Below are 14241 nucleotides of genomic sequence, written 5' to 3' on the forward strand. Positions count from 1 at the left end.
TCACCCACTATGCTCGTGTTTTACTTTATCCTTCACACCTAGAGAGCATGTTGAGAAGCTCCAGGCTGCCAACACTGGTCAACCCTCCCCCTCATCACACAGTGTAGCCCCATAATGCACGCCCATAATGTACCTTCTGTGGCATGCTGTAATAGTCATTGAAAAGTTAACTACCATGGTACTACACTACTGTGACCTGACACAGGGCCTTCGGTAATGCACTGTGACTTGATCATTGCCATTCTGGTAACAGCAAATGTATAATGGCGTGTCTTAACGGGTTAAGGCAGAGTCCAAACCCACCACCCCACTGGAACAACTCAAAGAGTAGACACAAAAAAAAGCAAAAAAAGAGACATGACTATTTGGCTAAAACAACCCTTCTGGTGCAGATCTAGCACTGGCAAAGTTCACTCCTGCAGCATGTAAACAGGCAGAGAAGAACTAAAAGACTCATCATTAAGGGGGCATGACTAATGACAGGTGTTTGAGCGTTTGCTCTACTCCATATTGAGGATGCGAGGGTCTATAAACAAACGACCGGGCGACCAGGAGAGCAGGCAGGCAGGCGGGCGGGCGGGCGGGCAGGCAGGCGGGCGGGCGGGCGGGCAGACAGGCCGCAGCTGTTACGCACCAGAGCAGGCTGCATTATTCATGTGGCCAGATTAGCTTTCAGCAGGAGCTCGCACAAACACCGCAAAGCCACTCCACAGCCTCTCTGTGCAACAGCCGACTGACAAAAACAGACCCGACCGAAGTAGGCGTACCAAACGATAATCTGACATTAGTAACAACATAAGGAACAATTGCATCTCAATTGATGTGGGAATGTGAGTAATGAAGTAGCTGCTAATCTTCAATCCTGGCTCTTGTGGTGCAAGGTCTACTCATGAAAAGTGTGGCCACATAGTATTATGATGTCACGGTTCTAGTGTGTACCAGTGTTGGTTTAGTTGTAAACTAGCATCTGAAAAATGTAGGGTCAAAAAGAGGGGAAAAATCTCAACCCTATTACACATCTTGCACATTTTATTTTAAGATGCAGGCCTTACAAATACTACTCCTGGCCCTAATCATAATGGTCTCCCATTGGGGCAGAGGGATATAGAGGGAGCGAGAGAGAAATACAACCAAACGCTTAGCCTCATTCACACGCTTCTCTTCCCTCCCGTAATAGCGTCCTGCTTTGATCTCTGTCGCCGCTTTGCTGGCTGACGAGCCAATCAGAGCCTGAGGCCGCGGCTGGCCTCCAAGGGGTAACAGCACTAATTAAGGCTGCCTGCTTCAGCTAAGGACCCAATTCACCCCATGGCAAATAAAAGAATCTGTAATGACAATGTGGAGTTAAGCACTCAACTCATCCAAATGCAAATAATTGAGGGAATTCCAATGTGGATGTAGAGGCTCCCTTCCAAAAACCCAACAAACGCACAAATGCCACAGAAGTTCATCAGTGTGCCAATATCAATGTGCTTGGGAGGGAAATTACAATTGTCCATGAAGAACATTTCCTCTCTCTGCAGCAAAGACATAAACTCCATAACCATTCCTTATAGACGACATAGATCTCGGGTGAATTTATAGATTTTTCAGCACCTTGCGCCGAATTGGGTAAAGGGAGAGAAAGAAAGAAGGGGACAGAAAGCGCGAACAAGTGAGAGAGAGAGAGAAAGAGACATGGACAGAGAGATAGAGACAGACAGACAGAGGCAGACAAATGTAGGTTATTGTGCCTCCACAGACTTTCTTTGCAGCAGCGCCAAGGAGGCTGCACCACAGAGGGATCTTTGGGGGAGGTGGGGATGCACCACGGGGGTTGATGAACACTGCACACTGATTAATAATGGATGATCCAATTGAGCTTTTACAACCACATTTCCAGACACATGGTCCTATATGGTACTACTACTCACCCTTTCTGCCTCAAAATATACAATGCTATGCAGAAATAGTGGGGAATAGTCGTTTTTACATATCCTGGCTGAATTTGCAATGACATATCAATTACATAAGAACACTCATAGCGCATTCAGGCCGACTGAGAACCGTGCTGGAGCCCGTTCCAGCACCTAATCGCGAACCGACAGTTGTGTTCACGCCACAGATATTTGCGTTCGCGAACCGGAAAATGGTTCGCAATGCGAACCGCAAAATACTAGGTTTTTCTCTGCGAACCGTGACGACAGCGTGGTCGTCAGCAGGTTCATCCGGGTAACACAGTCACGTGCGGAAAAAGTTCAGAGCCCGGTATGAACACTGGCGGTTCCCAGACAAACACTTTAGTGCCGAACGTAACTGGTGCGAGCACCGACACCGGCTCCGTTCTGGTCGGCCTGAAAGCCATAAAAGTGAGTAAACAGGGCGAGAATCTCATAGGACAGTCACTTGTCCTTTAGCTTTACTGCACTACATTACAGCGATGTAGTAACAGTGACACAATTATATTGATATACATCACGCTAGTCTAGTCATGCTTGCATTTGTTATTTCTACAGACAGTAGCACTCACTACACTACTCTACAGTGAATCTATGTTTCTGACATAATATTGTCTTAAGTCTTATAATATGTGTATGTCTTGTACACACAGCATGTCTTGTATCCATGTATCCATGTAAGCTGTCAGACACCTTAATTTCCCTCGGCATTAAGAAAAGTACTCTGCTCTACTAATATGCCTTGACCCTGTGCCTTCGGGTGATGCGCCACTAACTCTTAACCTTTTTGCTGTGTGCTAATCCTGCCCGTCCTCCCTCTGAGAGCGGCGTGATGCCTGTGGGGTCCACTGCAGTGCATGGGCTGCAGTCCTCACTCCCATCATTCACTCACCTGAGAGTGGACAGTGCTGTGGTCAGCATGGGATTCTCCACAGCCCACATAAGCACAGCCATTCTATAGACGCAAGGAGAGAGAGAGAGAGAGAGAGAGAGAGAGAGAGAGTGGGAGAGAGAGAGAGAGAGAGAGAGAGAGAGAGAGAGAGAGAGAGAGAGAGAGAGAGAGAGAGAGAGAGAGAGAGAGAGAGATTCATGCAAATTACTCTGTTGCAGCAGGAACAGGCATGAACCCATTCAGTAAAATGGTTGCAAAGGAGATGTACTGCTTGACCAGTTTCTGTGCAGGTGGCCAAGGCTGTCATTAGTCATGACTGTCATTAGTAAACTTAAGCCAGTTAATGGCACATTGATACAGGCTGAATAATACAATAATAATGGTATTTCTGCCATGGGCTATTAAGGCTTTCAAAGAAGCACCTATGGAAAGCTATAATTACAGTGGTTGCCGTCTTAACGGTGCATTAGAATGCCACTTCAGACAGTGAAAGGAAACTTGAAAAGATCAGGACACTTACCTCCAAGCAAGCCCAGAGGTTTGGTCCACCAACTTTGCAATCCTGGCACTGGCCCTGAGAACACGCATGGAAGAGAGGGCAATGAACCGTGACGCAATGAAACATGCTGCCTAGGCTGTGACCCATTGAATCCATTACAACCAAACAACCACGACACTGCATAACAACTCAAGGCAGGTAGGAATATATGGTGTGGCTAATGCACTGCATTTCTTTCACCACTGCCTGGTATATAAACCAAAAATGTAAATTTCTTGGTTTAGTTTTCTGAGAAAAATGTCTTTCTTCATCCTTGACTCTTATTACATGATGTTTTTAATTCAAAATTAAATTCAAAATGAAATACCTCTGTCGAGTTTACATTGCATTTTTATTTAATTCCAAATCAGAAGTGTTTACATGATGTTTTCAAAGTGAAATTACGTTTAATTCTAAATTAAATTGAATTAATACTGAATTAAATGCCTCATGTTAACGAGGCCTTTGTCTTAACAACAGGACTGGCTCTAGACTGTAAAATTGCAAGAATGCATTGCAGCCATGTTTCAAATAGTGTTCTTGCTGAAATGTTCGGAATCTGAGTTAGAAAATGTTAAAAAAGCCATAGTCAAAACAAGCCTGCAATGCTTATTTTATAAAAGCTTAAGTTACATCAAGTTTATCTGTGCTGTACTGCTGATAATAACATTTACATGTTTCAATGCTCAGAAGAACACGTGCATACTATCGATTACATCTCAGACTGCAACTTATCTTTGGTTATTTCACGTTTCCAACTGGCTGTTACAGCAGAGGTGTAATCCACTACACTGATAAAAGTTAATATGTCAGCCACTCACATGAGACTTCTGGATAAGTTCTTCTTTGGTGATCTCACCTACACACTCAAGGTGAGGACAGTCACTGCTCGATCCTGCAGGCATCACTCACTTACACACTGCAGGAGCAGGCACACACACACACACACACAGGCACACAGGCGCACACAGGCACACACAGGCACACACACACACACAGAGGAGAGAAACAAACAAATTACAGGGACATGTTAATGTGAAGCTGCAAAAAATACACAATAAATAAATGACACTTCCAAATTACAGTTAATGTTTCTTTTGTGCGTGTGTGTGTGTGTGTGTGTGTGTGTGTGTGTGTGTGTGTGTGTGTGTAACTAGACAATAAGTTCATTTAAAATGCCAAAATGCTGGTACATAACTGATCAGACAACAATGCCAGTGAAAAAAGTATAACTTGAGAGCCAAATCTAGGTGACGAAAATCATGTCAAGAGTAGGGGTCGACCGATACAGGTTTTTTAATGGCGATGCGCTACCGATTTTTTTTTCATCACCCTTGGCCGATACTCGATTTCCGATACCCGATATTTGAGGTTGATTTTGGTTTAAAAAAAGGTACAAAAATGACAAATATTCCAGGTCTCAAGTTAAAAATAAACATTCCTTTAACATTATCAAATTGGAGGTAGAACTTGTAACATTTAAACACCCACTCTAACAATCAAGTAATGTCTAACAATCAAGTAATAAAAAAATGAAGTGTCTTGGTGCTTTTAAAAAAACCTGAATGCCATAAAATAATAAATATTGCGTATCGGCCAAAACCACACGCGTATCGATCGATACTGATACACTTAAAATATGCAAATATCGGCCCGATATATATATATCGGTCTATCCTTAGTCAAGAGTATACAAACTTCCTCAAATGCAAGTCATCAGTCGTCTTTAATATACTTTATCACACCCACTTCCAGTCTAAGTATTGAAATGTACAGTTGCAATCAAACCTATAAGCTTAATACTCTACGCCTAACAGTTAGCATAACAATTTTCCACCGCCCTTTTCGATGTGCTTGCATAGTATATACCCCTTGTACTCCTGTTGGGAATCACTGGAAGTATCAAAGTTACTACAAGGCTGTAGTAAGCAAGCAAATAGAGATCTTGCCATGATTTGTGCATCCACAGAATAAGTGGTAGGCTACTTCGAGAAATACTAGACTCAACACATTGTTGCAACTTCGAGACAATGGCGAGAGAGACCACGAGATGCGAGGTTACAGCTGTGTAGCCTGACTGTGTTCTCAACTTGTCCTCACCTCAGTCTACAACAGTCACAAACACTAACCCTCTATGCCCTGTCTGACCTTGTGCTGTTAGACAAGATTGAAGTGATGGGTTGCTTAAAAGCTGTGCATGAACATGTTTCACAAGACTTTTAATAGGGAGTTTATGGAGTGAATAAAAGTATCTTAATGTGGGTTTCTCCTATTTTCTCCTAAACCTCACTCAATTGTTAGTTCTTATTTGCCTCTCATGTGAAGAGAACTGGGCTCATCCAGCACAAGCCGTCTGGCTCTGCCATCCAGTCGCTCTAGCTCAGGGGTCAGGAACCTTTTTGGTGGAGAGAGCCATAAACGCCAAATTTTTACAAATACATTTTCATGAGAGCCATACCATTTTAAAAACACTGAATACAATCAAAAGCATGTATTTAAATTAAGCCCAACAACTTTGACGTATACGTTATTGGTACACTCTAGTGGAGTGTAGGCTACTGTGAAGTTGTTGCTTTTCTTGAAATTGATAGTTGGCAACCCTGTTATCATCATGGCGTGGGTCTGGGAGAATTTTGTATTTTTTAGATGTAATTTCCTGCATTTTAACACTTTTTAACCTCCCTTGTCCCGTTTCAACTAAATATGGAACCTGTACTTTTATTTATAAATACAGGATGTTTCCATATTTCAAGGGATGGTTGGCAACCCTAGATAAGTAAGAGCCATATACAGTTCCCAAAAGAGCCGCATGTGGCTCTAGAGCCATAGGTTCCTGACCCCTGCTCTAGGTACTCCCAGTCAAGACTGTTCTCCGTTGTTGTACCCAAGTGGTGGAACGGTCTCCCAGAGGCAGCAAGACTAAGCACATCTCTTGCAGCCTTCAAGAAACAAGTAAAGACCTTCCTCTTTCGAAAGGAGCTACTAAATTGATGCTTGAGCTGGCCTAGCCCCAGGGCAGACTCTTGACATGATGTTTAGTTTAGTTTAGTTTAGTTTGTGTGTGTACTCTTTATTAATAATAATAAAAAAAACTAACCCCTCTTTGCAACTGCACTTGTTGTTCTGTATATTTCCTGTGCACTTTGTATTTGCTTGTGATGTTGGGTTGATTATGTCCTCTTTTAAAAGTCGCTTTGGTTATAAAGCATCTGCCAAATGTAATGTAATGTAATGTAATGTAATGAACCCTTTGTTAGATGCAATCATCTTTGAGGTATGCAGTAAGCTTAGTGCCTTTAGTATCTCGTATACCGGTATGTAACTTCTAAGTTGTACGACAAACAATAGTTATTTATTTTTCTGAAACACATGACAAGTAAACTAGATTGCAATTTTATGCAACATCATTGGCCATTTTGCCCGTCCTGTACAAAATAACAAACAGAGGCAGGAAGAGGTGCAAGGACAAATCTCCAGTGTCCAAGGATGACAAGCATATCGCCTGTCCTCCACTATTACAATCTGTCTACAATGATGGCAGATTGCTGTTAGATGGATAGATATTGAAAATTATGAACACAGTGTATTACTAGATACCATCATCTCTCTCCCCAGATGTTGATTTCACTTTACATACTGTGGCATGATCATATCTTGCCGATTCAGATGGGCATGCTTATAGGTGGGAGAACAGAATAGAAAATTCCGAATAGAATTGTGAAATTCGTAGAGTTGATATGAATATACTCCCCGGTGCACAAATGTAAACAATGCGGCTACTTTGCCATAACATTTTATGGTGGGTAGTACGTCACGTGAGTTCAGATAAGCACACACCCCTCCTTCTCACCTGTGCATGCTGTGGCCCATGTTCTGTCAAAACTCTAAAGACTATCGAATCCTTTATAATATTACATAACCACCTACAATACAAATATTAGCAAACGTTCACCAGTATATCCACTGCCATTGTATTGAGCTTGCATGTTTTCTTTTCGTATCAGACCGCAATGCCTTTGCCACCCAAAGCAAAATCTATTAAGATGGGTTAATACTTGCCCCGCTGTGCCATTTCGGAAGTACTGAAACAGGCTATTCAAAACACCATATCAGTTAGAACTAATACTACCGGTAATTGTTATATAGCTCTATTAGTGTGGTAGCAAGACAGAGTTATCATGGTGTGACGTTAGAATGCTAACGTAGTGGTGGTGGTTGATTCACTGACCAAGCGCAGACGATGGCCGCAAGCACCCCATTAATCCACATGACCCCCTTAATTTATTGCCAGATCTAGTTATTTAAGATAAGAAGTTGATTGCTAATCCACAACTTTAACTAAACGTCAACCTCCTCACCTAGCCACATTACATTTCATTTTAGCTTAACCACCTTTCAGCGTCAGCTCTTACGAGATGCGATGCGGGGCAGCAAAACCAAGGCGGTGGAAACGTACATTATAAGAATGATAACTCACCACTGAATGGGCGACTTTATCACAAACTGTACCACAAAAGAAAACGGATGGACTGCAAAACGACTTGCTGGCGAGAGAAAGGGAAATGTCTGCAAAGCCCTGCTAACCAGTGAAAGCTGAACAGACCATTTGACAGCTGGCCAATATAGCTAGTGCTAACATCAGCTAACAAACGTCACTGCATTTACTTTGCATGAAATGGCAAAGCACCATTGACGAGTGAGGTGTTGAATCACACCGGTTTTCCCTTTCTTGGAAAGATTTATCTTACTGTATGATCGAGTACGCAAGATTAAAATCGACTACTACAATCATAAAGTGGATGGATCCGATTCAACAAACACCAGTATTAGCGAGCTATGCTAACTACATTCGAATTTAGCTAGCACTTGCTAGCAGACCTGAATCCGCAGCAGGCGACACCCGTGGGCAGAAGCTCACCTACCAGTTGAAGACAGTGATGGTTGGGATGAATCGTTCCGGCTCAGTTGGTCAAACGTATCTTCATATATTCCGTTACATGCTGCAAATATGGGCAGCTTCACCTGTTCAAAGAAATATTTCACCGACCGACGTAAGGGAGCGAAGGGCCGCACTGAACTTCCAGGTTGATCCACTAACGTTTGTGCTATGACACTTGCAAGCTGCTCCTTCCGGTTCTGTAGTAATGCCCTGTAATGTAAAGTGAATGGGAGAAATGGGAGAAATAAGTGAAACGCTATGTAGAGCTAGCTAGCACTGCGAGCCGTGCCCACTGCCATCTACCGGAGAAGCGCGTGTGAACATTGCTTCATTCCACAACCCCTGCCCAAGCGCCATCTAGTGGCATTTGAAAGAAACTGCATAGTGTGTAGAAAAGTGTAATGCCAACAAACACATCTCAATCTTGCCAAATAGTTTGCCATCATACTAAGAACCATAGCCTATTATCAGGGCTGGCCCGAGGCATAAGCGAACCATGTAATGGCGTAGGGCCCCCCTGCCACCAGGGGCCCCTGTAAGCAGCAAAGTTCCAAGAAGAAATGAACTGTCCACCATTTCTTTCTCATGTACAACTTTCTGCCACCAGAGAATCTCTAACAGGGAGAAGGCTCAGTCTCATTGGTTCCCATTGTAGCCAGTTAGCTTTGGCCAGTCCTGCTTCATGTGGGAAAATGTATGGAATGGAAAGGGGAACCCATGCTAAATACATTACTACTGCGATTTCCAGTCACAAATATCATCAACAAAACATTTCTGGTAAGCACTATGACTGTTGTTTAACAATAGGCTGTATTGACAAATCGTTCAGGTGTGTAGTTTTACAGCAGGTTAGAAGGTTTCAACCTGTACTCGCTAGCATCGCGCTAATGTTTATGGGTTTGGCCCCATAAAAATTGAGCTTTGTGACCCAGTATATAATAATCTAGTGGCGCAAAATAATTGAAACGCTATTCAAATTGGGTCTTATTATTTCTAGCTTCGAACTTAATATTAATATTTCAGGACAAAAAATTATAAAAAATCACAAAAATTATAATGGTAGAAAACTCCATTGACACCCATTCATTTTGCACTGGCCCGTGGTTAGGGTTAGCCAGTTGTGGCTAGTAGCTAGTTCCGTGAGTGAACACCCCCTGCTGCCACAATGGAAAAAGGACCCCTTACATATCGGGGGACACCTCAATGACCGTGGACATAATTTTTCATGTAGCACTTTTAATTGTTAAAACTTCCCTTTGTGATAAATTACTTTCTGTTAGCCTATAAACCAGCGCCACCCGCTGGACGCCAAAACATTTTGGCTGGCGAGTGGGTCTGGCCTAGCCTGGCTCTCACGCAGACCCTTCGTGCTTCGTGCATCTTGAGAGCCAGGTTAGGTCTGGCCTGGGATCGAAAACATTTTGAAAACTGTGCACTGAATCTGGCGAACCAATCACAACGCAGAGATTCGTTTTGAATTTGTTTTGACTCAAAGTGGGCAGGGTTTTGAGGGAGTGACGACGAAGCTTGCAATACGCATGAACGGCCATCCGGGAGCTATGCTCGTGAATGTGCGTTACGCCCCTTTGTGGGGGAAAGCAAGCCGAATGTGTCATTAACTTACGTGCTACATCGGTTACCCTAAATGAACACAGTCCATGCTTCAGCCACGTCTGTTTGGCTATATTATTTGAACAGCCAACACAACACGGTTTCGGCATGTTGCATGTGAACAACGCTAGTCTACAGGTCCTTGTCTTTCGTTTATTCTTTTCCAACACCACCAATTGACTTGCATTGGCTTTCCCTCCAATGTTTTCCCCCAAAAAAGGGCGTAACGCAAGGCCGTTCATGCGTATGTTGGGAAAGCCAACCCTGGGGAAAGCACATTCAACGAGAAAGATCGCTGATTGGTCAGAGCGCCGGCCTATTAGGCACAGGCACGGTTTGAAAAACATCAGCTTGTTCTCATCATCAATCTTCGGATGTATCATCGGGGCCAGACTAAATTACACATCCAGTCTCACATTTAGGCTGGTTTATCAGGCTAGTTTCTGTTTTAGAAATGTTGCTCCAAGGAGTGCAGTGCATGATGGCTGCCTACATGATCTACAGAGAGCCTATATGTCATAGCTCCTAGTCTACCCCTCACTCGTGCAAGTAAATGAAGCATGAAGCATCTAATGCTGATGTGGTGGTATGGGGGGCCCCGGATAAAATTTTGCTTAGGGACCCATAAAGGCTTGGGCCAGGCCTGCCTATTATATTGTGGACGTTCTTTGCTATTTCTTGCATTAGCTCCATATTTTAATAATAATAATAATAATAATTGTATTTGTATAGCACTGTGTCATACAAGGCATGTAACTCAAAGTGCTTAACAAATGGGAAAAAACATTGTTAGAGATAGAATTAAAAGGAGAGGAGAGATAGATTTAAAAGGAGAGGTATAGAGGAGAGGCAGAAAAAGCAGGAAGGCAGAGGAAGAAGAGATAGACAGAGAATGTAGAGTCATAAGGTCAACGTAGGTTAGGACCAGGATTCTTAGATGTGTAAGGTCCATAGTGGCTGGGCCTATCATAAGTCATAGATAGTCACACAGAGATTGGGCGCTCAGGTGCGGCCCCTGGTGGCATCAGGGGTGAGGAAAAACTCCCTTTCGCTTGATTCATAGTTTGTGAGGGGGAAAAAAAAGCTCAGTGAGGTCTGAGAAAAAAGACCCCCTGTAGTCAGGAAGAAACCTCAGGCAGAGACCAGCGGCCACCTAGGGGAGCCCCCTGCCAGGGCTGGATTGCGAGTAGTAAGGGCGCTGCGGCGGCTGGGACACTATGACGTCTTGGCAGCTAGGAGTTGGCAAGGATGAAGAGGTGGGTCTTCAGCTGCTTCTTAAAGGAGTCGACGGAGGTGGCTGATCGGATCTCGATGGGGAGGGTGTTCCATCTCTTGGGCGCATAGCAGGCAAACGCGGCGTCGCCGATCTTCTTCTGCGGGGGGGTGGGGGTCCTTAGCAGCTTGGCATCAGTGGACCTGAGAGCTCGAGCAGGGGCATAAAAAGAGAGCATGTCTGAGATATAGCTGGGGCAAGTCCATTTAATGCTTTAAATACTGTGAGCAGAATCTTAAAGTCGATTCTGTATGAGACAGGTAACCAGTGCAGGTCTGCCAAGACAGGAGAGATGTGCTCTCTCATTCTGGTTCTTGTTAGGATTCTTGCCGCAGAATTTTGAATGAGTTTGCAATTTGTCAATTAATTTTTTTGGGAGACGCAGAGAAAAGAGCATTGCAGTAGTCTATCCTACTGGTGACAAAGGCATGAATAAGTTTCTCAGCGTCTTGTCGGGGGGCCAAGCCGCGCACTTTGTTGACATTTCTAAGATGGGAAAAAAGCAGATTTTGTTATCTTGTTGATGTGAGGCTCAAAGCTCAAATCCGAGTCTATGACCACACCTAGGCTAGTAACCTTATCTTTAATGTGTATGCTTAGGTCACCTAGGCTTGAGTGGAGTTTTGCACGTTTTTTCTTAGGCCCAATGAGCAACACTTCAGTTTTATCTTCATTCAATTTTAGGAAGTTACTGTTCATCCAATCTGTAATGGCAGACATGCATTTAGTCAAGGCATGAATGGCAGTGGTTTGGCTAGGCTCGACAGAGATATATAGTTGAGTGTCATCGGCATAGCTATGAAAATCAACATTGTGCTCTCTGATGATGGAGCCCAGGGGCAACATATAGAGAGAGAAGAGGAGAGGGCCCAAGCAACTACCCTGAGCAACTCCAAAAGGCACATCATACTTGTTTGAGACGTATTCTCCGATGGTGACAAAAAACTGTCTTCCTGTAATATATGTTTTGAACCACTCTAAGACGTGACCGGACAAGCCTACCCAAGATTCAAGGCGGTCAATTAGTATGTTGTGGTCTATCGTGTCAAAGGCGGCACTGAGGTCGAGGAGGATAAGTGCTGAAACTTTGTTTGCGGCAGTGTTGAGCCTAAGATCACTTATTATTTTGGTTAGTGCTGTTTCGGTGCTATGGTTGGCTCTAAAGCCTGATTGGAATTTTTCCAAGATATCATTCCCAGCCAGATGTTGATTAAGCTGTTTAAATACAACTTTTTCTAGTACCTTTGCTTATAAAGGGGAGGTTTTGATATAGGTCGGTAGTTGTTTAAAGAATTCTGATCTAAATTTGTCTTTTTTAGGAGTGGCTTTACCATGGCTGTTTTGAATGAGCTTGGAAAAATGCCTGTAAGCATAGAGGTGTTAACAATTTGCAGTAAAGGTGCTGCTAAGCAACCAAGTACGTTTTTTAGCAGATATGTGGGGATCGCGTCAAGGCTGCAGGTAGACTGCTTACTTTCCCTGACTATTTTACAGAGGTCGTCCTCTGTAATTGGACAAAACTTTTGGAAGCTCTCAGGTCTCCTAGGGGGGTTTAACCCTCCCCTCGGTGTATCGCCTGAGTGGGCGACAGAGGTTGCTGCGTTTCCACCTTGGATGCCTTCTCTAATGTCGGCAATCTTTTTATTAAAAAATCTAGCAAATTCCTCGCACTTGGCATGTGATGCTGCATTTAGGTTGTTATTGCTATGTGTTGGATTAAGCAGGTTTTGTCTCCCGCATTCAGGATTTTGAAAGGTGCTCTGTCTGTCCCAGCTTAAACTTGCCAGGCTATTTTATAGCAAAACTATTGAGATGAAAATATATTTCTGGAATGGTTCGACATAGACAGTGGCAATATATTTTAACATTCCTTGTGTCATTTTAGTGCAGGCCAATAGTGCAGCCAGGGCCGCTGACAGCTTTGGCTGAGCCTGCTGCAACTGTACACTGTATGCAGATGCTTTTTCTGTGTGTTTATTGGAATGCTATGTGCTACTACCGGTAATATGCTTTTTTTCTTTATTTATTTAGCTATTTTTATTCAGCCTCTGTGCATCACTTTGGTCAGTTTTGTACTGTTTTAAATATGCTTTAGAAATAAAACTTAGGCCTACTTACTTAGGCCTACTTACTTACTCGCCTGGGGCAACGCCATCTGAAAGTTCCACAATGCATACAATGTAATGAGGATTTTTAAAGTTTTACTATGTTTGCAATATTTTAGGGGTCAGGGATCTGGGGTCAGGAGTCAGTTCGGAGCATGTGTGAGCTTGTGTATATGTGTGCGTGTATAAATGCAAGTATTACCAGTGTGTAAACTCTATGCGAGTATGTGTGGGTAAAGACAAGGTGCTAAAGAAAATGGAAAGAATGCCGCACACTCTGCGCCATGTTTTATTGGTGAAGTGTCGTTTCGGCCGTCTGGCCTTCTTCAAACTTATAAGTGATAAGTTTGAAAAACTCAAACTTAAAAAGGTAAGTTTGAAGAAGGCCAGACGGCCGAAACGTCACTTCACCAATAAAAAATGGAGCAGAGTGTGCGCCATTCTTTCCATTTTCTTTAACATTTGTATGCTCAGGAAGCCAGCACCTCAAGAAAGACTATTTGTGTGCGATACCTCTTTTTTCTAGAGACAAGGTGCTACCTGATGCTTCTGTTCAGGAAAGAGACTGGAATTCAAACAGATAAAGGTGTGTCAGAAGAAAGCGAGCCTCAGCATTTTTTTGAGTGGTGTTATATCTTCTGTCTATTAGTTTTCTAATAAGCAATGTGATAGTAATTTATTGTTTTGGTCATTTAAATGTCATTTATTCAGTCAATTGATCAAAAAGAGTCAAAACATGGAACGAATTGTGTATTATCCTTGTTCCAGTAATATATCAAATAGGCCTACTAAAAAACCTTGACGTTTTTGTGCCTTTAATGCAGGGTTGCCTTGAGGCAACATACCGTTAACCCTAAAATGAGTTAAACCAATGAGTCAACCCCAAAAATGAGTTAAAAAAAAAAAAAAAACTCCCAAAAATGAAAATTCATGCGGTAGAGTCACT

The 14241-nt window shown here is 43.0% G+C and overlaps 1 protein-coding gene across 2 annotated transcripts in view; it reads right to left on the reverse strand.

Moving 5' to 3' along the window:
• The window catches only part of usp33 (ubiquitin specific peptidase 33), a 28038-nt gene extending 19434 nt beyond the window's left edge, over window positions 1–8604 (reverse strand). Inside the window, exons 1-4 of one of the 2 annotated variants that reach the window (XM_063218944.1) lie at window positions 8290–8604; window positions 4189–4286; window positions 3350–3403; window positions 2830–2892 (exon numbers count right to left, since the gene is read on the reverse strand). In XM_063218944.1, coding sequence (XP_063075014.1) covers window positions 2830–2892; window positions 3350–3403; window positions 4189–4272 — 201 coding nt within the window. In that variant the 5' untranslated portion in view covers window positions 4273–4286; window positions 8290–8604. Of the gene's footprint in view, window positions 1–2829; window positions 2893–3349; window positions 3404–4188; window positions 4287–8285 lie in introns of both variants that reach the window. The other variant, XM_063218945.1, reaches the window with a different exon arrangement.
• Window positions 8605–14241: the final 5637 nt, after the last annotated feature.

This window comes from Engraulis encrasicolus, chromosome 16 (assembly GCF_034702125.1).
Source record: "Engraulis encrasicolus isolate BLACKSEA-1 chromosome 16, IST_EnEncr_1.0, whole genome shotgun sequence".
In the NCBI taxonomy this organism is placed as follows: Eukaryota; Metazoa; Chordata; class Actinopteri; order Clupeiformes; family Engraulidae; genus Engraulis; species Engraulis encrasicolus.